At 31.5% G+C, this 9,845-nt stretch overlaps 1 protein-coding gene across 1 annotated transcript; it reads left to right on the top strand.

Moving 5' to 3' along the window:
* The first annotated feature begins 1,904 nt into the window (after positions 1–1,904).
* LOC129910435 (N-acetylgalactosaminyltransferase 7) lies at positions 1,905–9,454 on the top strand. The gene is made up of 3 exons (XM_055987816.1): positions 1,905–2,060; positions 2,122–2,356; positions 7,783–9,454. The coding sequence occupies exons 2-3, from the start codon at positions 2,173–2,175 to the stop codon at positions 9,351–9,353; spliced, it is 1,755 nt and encodes a 584-aa protein (XP_055843791.1). The 5' UTR covers positions 1,905–2,060; positions 2,122–2,172; the 3' UTR covers positions 9,354–9,454.
* Positions 9,455–9,845: the final 391 nt, after the last annotated feature.

Below are 9,845 nucleotides of genomic sequence, written 5' to 3'. Positions count from 1 at the left end.
GTTCAAAATTTCGTTGTGCTATTTTTGCTTTGAAAATTTCGTTTCCATTCTGCTGCTAGGGTTATAACACAACAGCTTCTGTAAATTGAAATCTCGCAGGTAATAACTTTTATAGAGCTTGTATACAGCTTGCCTCAGAATTTAATTGCTTATAGACTTGTTTAACAACTTCTTATAAGTTGTTAAAATACTGTCAAAGAAACTTAACCGAAGAAAGCTTGTTTCTCGGATAAGCTTCGGTTAGTGAAATTATACAAGCTTTACAGAAATAACCAGGTTTTGTATTTGACTTTTGGTTTTGATATTGAATTAGATATTTCTGCTTCTAGTCCTGCTACACTTTTAACGAATTCAATACAAATGGTATCTACTCGGGAAGAAGAGCATGAGTAGATGATAGTACTAGATTTATTAAAACATCTATTAGTAGTAACCTACAACCTCCAATGGAACAGGGCTAATATAATTTCAGATTACAAGATAAAATTCATGATAAAAAATCAAATCAAAACCAATTGAAAAATGTTTTTTAAATTTTGGTTTCTGTAATTTCGATAAGACTTATATTAAAGAGCTATACAAGCTCTTCCAAAAATACCTGTCAAATCTAAAAGGTTCGGTAGAGTTTTGGTAAAGCTTCGTTTAAGCTTCTTAGGGCCAGTTGTACAAATATTTAATCCGTGGATCAGCAACTTTTATCTTCTGTAATCGGTGGTAAGGTTCCGGTTTAACACTGGTGCAAGGTCCACAATTGTAAAAATAGCCACATCCATGCTTGAACCGAAGTTGACCCGCAGCTAATCCGCCGAAATCGGTGGGTTAGATTCCTGATCCGAGGCTGAACCACGTTTGTACAACTGGACCTTATAGACCTTATAAGTACATTGTTATAAAGGGTCCACCTTGTAAAACGTTATTCTTCTTTCATACCCCAATAACCTTACTAAAGTTAAACAGATGCTGAAATATGGCTTCGGTAATACCTGTTAGTTAGTTTAAATACTCCGGGTTTTCATTTTTTTCAAGTTCGAGCAGGTTGTCAAAATAAGGGTTCAAAACAACTTTCACTTTTCTATGATTCTTATTGGTCAACTATCTTGTTCAAATTTTTTTTCTTACACACGTCATGCTTTTTGACCCATCCTTCTTTTGTTCTTTTTTGTAGTATGATCTGATTTTGACAACGTGCGCAACATAATTAACATAGTGCCGGGCTACACGGTGATTTTTCAATCGCCTAACCAGTCAGGTTGTAGGCAAGAGGGGTGAGGATTTTCCTCTTTTTGACGTTTGTTCCTACAAAATGTGAATTGGAACGTGATTGGGCACAACCACAGTACACATAATAAGGTAATATATTCCGAACGTTGTCAAAATTTGTTTGTCAAAAATGGGCACCAATCTGTCAGGTCGGCCTTTAATTTTTTATATTTCAATCGCAGTAAACAGGAAATTTGTTTTTGTTTTAATTTATAAAATGTCATTTAAAAATATTATAAATTGAAAAATAACAAATTTTCTTCGTGTTTCATCGCGGAAAATGATAAATAATTGTTTAAAAATTAGTGGTGTGCGTGGTTTATCGGTTTTTGTGCGTTTTTCGTCGGTATTTTAAACAATTAAGAATTCGGTAGCTGACATTGGTCGCCAAAGTGTCATGTTTTGACAATCTGGCGACCAATGTCAGTTCGGAATATATTACCTTTTTATGTGTACTGTGGGGCACAACACTGTGTAGCCAGGCCCATAAAGTGTACTTTGGCCCTTAAGTGACTCTACTCTCCGAACACACCCCTGTTCCATATTCCAAATAATTCAAATTCCACATCCACACAAATCCGACACCTGTCAACAATTTTTTTTTTTTGTTATTACAAAAACAAAGTGACATTTCTCTCGCTCCCTCTTCTTCATTTCGATTGCATTCTTCGCTTTTGTTTATTCAATTTGTGTATCATTACTGGATTTGTATAAAAAAAAAAAAAAAAACAAGAAACGAAGCGGACGGACACGTCGACACAAAAGAAAGGTTTTCTTCAAACGTTTTTCTTCCCAACGAGGTAACATCGCAAATTTATTAAAATCCATCAACTAAACTAAACACTATCCATCTCTTTGTAGTAATTTATAAAAAAAATCCAAATCCAGTGTTGGGCACACAACTCAACAAAAATGCGTCTCACAAATTTTCGAAGTGGACGAATAATTCGTTTGGTAATTTGCGCTCTTATTTTCATTCCATTAATTTACGTCCTGGCAACATGGTCCGATGGTCACAAAAAAGTCCGCGAAGTCTACAATTCTGCCAAACAATCTGCCCTAAGAAAAAATCGTCAAGCACCAGTTTTAGTTACAGGTAAGGTTTTTTTTTGCTTTTTTGCCGGCTATCAGAGAAATGACCAATAACATCAAAGGGGTCATCAGATAGCCTTGACATTTTTATAGAAATTCTTTTCAGAGACCGGAGATCATTAAACTAAGTTGTTGTTTGGTGAAAGTTTTTTTTAATTTGTTAGGAGTCGATTGATGATGGTCTAGTATTTTAACTGATAAAACCAGTTTCCATATTTTCTATAACACCTGACGATTTAATTAAAAAAGACTTGTCTTTTTTGTTCTTTCTATTTCTAATCTATCTACTTTTGGGGGCAAAGCCACCGCAAACAATCCGCCACGCATCTGTGATAACATTTGAAAATGTTTGAATTGAACAAAAATAAAATGCACGACTGGAGTCGCACGTACTTGCTCTTATGCTAAAAGTAACTCTAATGTTAAAGCTTTTTATTCAAGAATTACCGTTTTAAATTATGATTTACAAAAAACCAAGTATGCCATTTTATTACTTGCAAAAAAAGGTATTTTTAGAAAAAAATTTTCCAAAATCGTTAGAGCGGTTTTTTAAAAAAATAATTTTTTACATATAAAAAATTTCTAACATTTTTCAAAAAAAAAGTTTGTATGCCATTTTGAAGAAATAATTAATTTACACATAAAAACGAAATTTCAAAATTTTTCACCAACCCATTTTCAAATAATTGATTTTTCAAAAAAAAAATTTTGAAATATTTTTTAAAAATCCAAAAATGCAATTTTTGAAAATTTTCTAAAATTTTAATATTACCTTTATCTAAACGCTTTTGCATAAAAAATTTCGTTGAACTCGGGTTAATTTTGTACGAGATATTCAGAAACCAAAAAAAACGTTCTATGACAGGTACCGTTAATAAGGGTACAAAAAATATTTTTTTTATTTCAAAAGTTGGCTCTTATGTGTAATACTACACACAAAAATTTTAATCAAAATCGTTGGAGCCGTTTTTGAAAAAAAATTAACTTTTCTATTTCCTTTATATGGCAGGTACCGTTAGTTTTGGTCATAAAAAAAAAAATTCAATTTCCCCTCTAGGGAATCACCAAAAACTGCTAACTACAAAGTTTGAAGAAAATCATTTCACTCGTTTAGGCTGTAGCTCGAGGTATATACAGACAGACAGACAGAATTGCCGGACCCACTTTTTTGGCATTCTCCATCATCGTAATGTCATGTAAAATTGTTATCTCGAGTTCGATTTTTTTTACAAATCCTAAACTTGCCCTATAGTACCTATATCGCAAGTAAAAAGTGTGAAATGCGTTGTTATCTATTGAGAAATGGTTTTGTTGACGCGGCTTTTACCAAGTGTTTTGAAATATACCTTGAAAATATATCTTTTACTTGATGTGGCACATTTTTTTTTATCTTAAATATTTCCATTGTATAGGTGCAATTTCATTGAACTCTCTCTTTGTAATGTCTATCTTTAATAGCAAATTATTGATTGCTTTGTCATTAGTTAAGACGATGGTTAATTTCTTTGTTTTTTTTTTTCATTGACAGCTTTGAATAAACATTAGCCACATGTCTGCCGTGTCGCCTTTGTAATTGCTTTAATATTACTTTTTTGTTACAACTTTGGAATGATTTAACAAATCACCGGGTTTTGAATTCTATGAATCGAAAAGGAAAAGTTTAACATCTTTAGTGTCTGGTCTGTTTTAGGGAAAAACTAAAGATTTTCAAGTTTAGACAGTGTAAGAAGGGATTAAGGCTCGAGAAAAAGCATCGATTCACTCGGATCTCAATGTATCTTTTGCGCTTCTCTGTTGAGTTTATTGAAAATAAAAAAAGGTAAATCTTTTAGCGATAGAAATTTCGTTGGAAAATACGATATTCGGAATGCTTAATACGAGCAGCTACAAAATGTAAAAAAGAAAAACAAAGCAAAAAAAAAAAAAGGTTTAAGAAGAACAAAATAAGAAAATACAATAATTTTCTTATTTAGGATCATGCAAGAGCAGATCTTTGTTTAAAAAAAAATTTTAAAAAATTCAATAAGTACTTATTGAGTCATTAAAACAAAAATAAAAGGTCGAGCTTGCGGTCTCTTTAATTTTTGATAGGTATTCAGGACAGTTGAAAAACATCATAAAAAGATTACTTTGTATGAACTTTCGACGTATTTTTAACATTCTTGCTATTGGTTTATTTTTACCATAGTACAGTGGTTCCGTAGTAGGCCATAGGCCGAAGTATCGATGTCAATATAATGACGTTATTTTTCGTTATATTTTTGCTATAAAAAGCCTATTCTTTAAGATAGCATAACAGAAATTTTGAGAAAATAACGGAACTTTTCATATCGACCATGAAAAGTTGTCGAATAAAAGACTGGTTTCAATGCTTTATTTTTGGTCCCGAATCAACTTAAACTTTTAAGTGTATTTTTCGGTTAAAATTATTTTCAAAGTTTTTTTTTTGTTATGGAACTTAAAGTTAAAGGTATGTACTATATTTAGAGTTTACAATTCTATTTTATTTAAAATTTGCAACTAAAAAACAGACTAGAAAAGGACAGGTTCAAATTCCATACTTTTGTTTTTCTTCTCACTTTAACGAAACTTTTAACTATGTTGTCGTCAATATAAATACATGATTTATATATGTACATAAATTTTCACTTGCATGTGTAGTTTAATAAACAATTTAATCTGTCTGCGAATAAGTGCGACGGGCTACGACTGACTCTTTCACACCCACTGCTTCAATTTTACTCATATTTCTCATATTTAAAACTTTTGCATAATATTTTTTTTTCTTTAAGTTTTTATGTTTTCTTTAAGTTTTTGTACATATTTTTATAACAATATATGATATTAAGCAAGCTTTAAATCTAAAATGTAATATTAAAATTATGACTGAAATTGAAAAAAAAAAAAAACAAATAAATAATTTTAAAAAATAACTCATCATTTGTTTGTATGTTGATTCAAGGCTTCTACATTTTGTTATTAAATATACAAGATTTCTTTATAAATCAATTGTTTTTCATTTGAATTATTCTTTTTTATCGTTAAAAAAATACATTATCACACAAATGTATGTATATTTTGTTGCTATCCTAACCATAATCCCCTATGGCTGCCCTTCTTTGAAACCGGTACCACTGTGCAAAGTGAGTATGAAGAGCCTGATGAAATAAGGGTACAGAATCTTACTGCCTCAAATACGATAAATTATTCTGTTTCTTCATAATAAAATAAAAAAAATTATATTCTTCGTTATATTAGCTGTGTTTTATTTTCCTATAAAACACAGCTATTGGTTCTATTCTCTTAGTATGTATTTAGTGATAAGGGGACCGCACTTGGCTAGCGTATTTCCGAAAAGGTCATACTAACGTTGTATAGAAAAATTTCATTTCATTTTATTTATTTATTTATTTTATTTTATTTTATTTTCTCCAAAAACTTTTTAGACCAGCCTTCTCTTCTATGAAATCCAAATTCGAATTAGCCCTGGGTACTATATTGTTAAAGTGAGATCTGAAAATAAGATCACTATCGCAAATTACAACAATATGTAATTGATTGCCATTTAGCAACATTAAGTTCTAAATTGTTTTTTTTTTTTGTCACCGAACACCACCAACAAAATTATTTAAATCCAATAGACACAAATTCTGTTAGGTTATGTTAGGATTTGCATCTATAGAACCCATGTTGTCTGGTCGAAAATAATGATAATGGTGTCATAAATAATAATTTTGGAATGCACGATATTTAGCTATAGGTCTATAATAACTTCTTATTCTAATTTACAACCTTGATATAAAAATCCTTTCACATCAATGGAAAAATCCTAATGAATAGAGATTATTGAAAAAGAATTGCAAATTAAGTGTACATTTTTTTATTTTTTTTTTTTAAACAATTTCTGGCAATCCGGTGCATGTGGCCCTTAAGCGAGTTTTTCTAATCTTCTGACCTTCTGACATTATCAAAACTTCTTTAAATAGATACGAAAGCAGTTTGGTTGAAATTATTCAATTAAGAGAAATAGTCAAAATTTGGTTCAAAACTGTCATCGGAAAAAAAATGCTTTAAAAACGAGGATTAAAACAGCAAGTGGGCTTTCGCGGATATAATTTTTAAGATTCCCCGGATTCCAAATTGTGTTCACTAACCTTTTTTGTTTCTAAGGAAATTCAAATTTAAATATAGATTAAGTTGCTTTTGTATCTTGCAGTTCTTTTACTATATACGTAAATTGTCGAAAATATAAGTTTTTTTTCGCGTAAAGCTCATTAACTGTTATCTAATGTTTTTGAAAATATTTTTACACTAGAAAAAATACTTAAGTCCCGTCTTTATTTCTTAATATTTACGATTTGATTACCATTAAAAAAAAATCTTATTTATATTGCAGCTTTAATCTGCAAAACAGATACAAAAATAAAAAGCCCTGGAAAATGAGTGTTTAGTTAAGTTTCAGAGTTCATAATTCACTCAACTTTTCTTCCGGTCTTTTATTTTAGTTTAAAACTGACATAACCAAACTTAAAGTTGGCCCCTAATTTTCTAAAAGTACATAGTTCTGTGTCTAAATGTAAATATGTTTAAAAATGTTGTTATCATGGATCAAATAAACGTGCAAATTTTTTTTTTTTTTTTTTTTATTACTATGCAATTAAAGTGGTTTTATCTTCTTTCGAATGTTTGAGTGAAGAAATAACTAATTAGTGAAAGCCCTTCATTTGCTCAAAATTTCAAAATTATTTGCATTATACTTCAAAAGCACTTAGGTTTAATAACTATAACAATAAATAGCTTACGAAATTAAACTTCAATAATGGTACTCGATAATGATAGTCATTACACAAAGAAAAATCTCATAATTGCTATAAGTCCACCACAACACTTAGCAACAACAACGATAAGTTAGTAAAGAAATTCAAATTTCAAAAAGAAGTTAGGTATGAACTGTTCTAACGTGAAAAAGTAAATACCTAAGTAGAACCAAATAATGTTAAGTTAGTGTCCTTGCACCATAACTTAGACTCGAATTTCACTAACCCCTAAGAAAAAAAACTTTTAGGAGCCCCGACTAAGGCACAGCGGTTTTCCATCGTTAACGATCCTTAACGTGGTATATTCAGTCGTCTAAATAAAGTTTACATATACCCCCTATGTCTTTGAAGCGAATGTTCAAATTATTCCTATATTCGTAACCTGTTGTTTAATAATATAATATATATTCTATGTAGGACAAGATAATTAAGTTGAGCTTTTTCGTCCATTCGCTCGTTCCGACCGTCCTAAGTTTTTCTTCTTTGACTCTTCTTCTTAATTATAAGTGCTAAATTAACATTAGAATAATACATCAGCAAATTTCAACTTATTTTAACGACTTATTTCTCAATAATATTTATTAATTTGTGGATTATTTTACAATAATTGCAGGTCTGGGCAACTTTGAGCCACGTGATCTTGTCAAGCGAACTGGACCGGGTGAAGAAGGTGAAGCTTACATCCTGCCGCCAGAAAAGAAAAATATAGCTGAAGATTCTGAAATGGAATATGGCATGAATATTGCATGTTCCAATGAAATATCTATGCATCGTTCTGTCCGTGATACTCGCTTAGAAGAATGCATGCACTGGGATTATCCCTACGATCTGCCAAAAACATCCGTCATCATTGTATTCCACAATGAAGGTTTCTCCGTTCTAATGCGTACCGTCCATTCGGTTATTGATCGTTCACCCAAACATATACTCCACGAAATCGTCCTAGTCGATGATTATTCCGATAAGGCTGATTTAAAAGACCAACTCGATACATATTTAGAACAATTTAATGGACTCGTTCGTTTAATTAGAAATACAGAGAGAGAAGGTCTAATTCGAACTAGATCGAGAGGTGCTAATGAGGCTACCGGAGAAGTTATTGTCTTCCTCGATGCTCATTGTGAAGTGAATTTAAATTGGTTGCCACCGCTGCTGGCACCTATTTATCGTGATAGAACTGTTATGACTGTGCCAATTATTGATGGTATCGATCATAAAACTTTTGAGTATCATCCTGTTTATGGTAGTGGACATCATTTTAGAGGTATCTTTGAATGGGGAATGTTATACAAAGAAAATGAGTTGCCTAAGAAGGAGAAGAAACGACGAGCACACAACAGTGAACCTTACAGATCTCCAACACACGCCGGAGGACTATTTGCCATAAATCGAGATTATTTCTTGGAACTCGGCGCCTATGATGCTGGTTTGCTTGTTTGGGGTGGCGAGAATTTCGAATTGAGTTTCAAAATTTGGCAATGTGGTGGTAGTATCGAATGGGTGCCCTGTTCAAAGGTTGGACATGTCTATCGTGGATTTATGCCGTATAACTTTGGAAAACTTGGACAACAAAAGAAGGGCCCATTGATTACAATCAATTACAAACGAGTCATTGAGACATGGTTTGATGATACCTACAAAGAATACTTCTACACACGAGAGCCACTGGCTCGATACTTGGATATGGGTGATATTACTGACCAATTGGCATTAAAAGAGCGTCTAAAGTGTAAGAGCTTCCAATGGTACATGGATAATGTAGCCTACGATGTATTTGATAAATTCCCTGCTTTACCTGCGAATTTGCATTGGGGTGAACTACGTTCAATAGCTACAGATAACTGTCTAGATTCTATGGGACAATCCCCACCGGCCATAATGGGCCTTCAGCACTGCCATGGAGCTGGCAATAACCAACTTATAAGACTGAATGCAGCTGGCCAGCTGGGTGTTGGTGAGCGGTGTGTGGAAGCTGATAGACAAGGAGTCAAATTAGCTGTATGTAGATTGGGTACAGTTGATGGCCCATGGCAATACAACGAAGAAACACGTCACCTTTTACATAGGGTGAATAAAAAATGTATGGCATTACATCCACAGACATCACAATTAATGCTTAGCCATTGCGATGTGAATGATGGCTATCAACAATGGCGGTTTAAACCTATCAAACCAAGATGGTAGGAAGTTAATTAGTATTTTATTTATATTGACGAAATATCCGTTGATTGTTATTTAAAAAAAAACGTCCTAAAACTAAAACAAAATTAAAAAAAAAAAAACAAGAGACATTTAAAAATTTGTCTTATATCTCGAAGGTTCTTAAACATTCTATTTAAAATTTTTATTTTTTTTTGTTATTAGTCCATAAGTTAGGTATTAAATATAATAATATATATTATATTTCACTCTTAATTTTATAATAACTATTAAAAAAAAATAAGAAAAATAACTTTATATGAAAAAAAAAAAACAAAAATAACTTTTTTATGTGATAAAATCATTCATGTTGTTCTATAAAAACAAAATAATTGGTACGATTCCGATAATGTTGAATTGAATAATATTTTAATAGAAATCTGCTAAAAATGTTTAGTGGCTTTTATGCATTAATCCAATTAAATTGTATATTTTTGACGACAGGGTTTGAGGAAAATTTTATTTTTTTTTCGTTTG

Source organism: Episyrphus balteatus, chromosome 2, assembly GCF_945859705.1.
Source record: "Episyrphus balteatus chromosome 2, idEpiBalt1.1, whole genome shotgun sequence".
Classification (NCBI taxonomy): Eukaryota; Metazoa; Arthropoda; class Insecta; order Diptera; family Syrphidae; genus Episyrphus; species Episyrphus balteatus.
Note: the sequence above shows the minus strand (reverse complement) of the source record. Positions and strands in the feature narration are given on the sequence as shown.

Coding starts and splice junctions, on each gene's coding strand:
- LOC129910435 (XM_055987816.1), top strand. CDS start 2,173: ATGCGTCTCACAAATTTTCGAAGTGGACGAATAATTCGTTTGGTAATT. Junction 2,357..7,782: donor AGCACCAGTTTTAGTTACAG/GTAAGGTTTTTT, acceptor CAATAATTGCAG/GTCTGGGCAACTTTGAGCCA.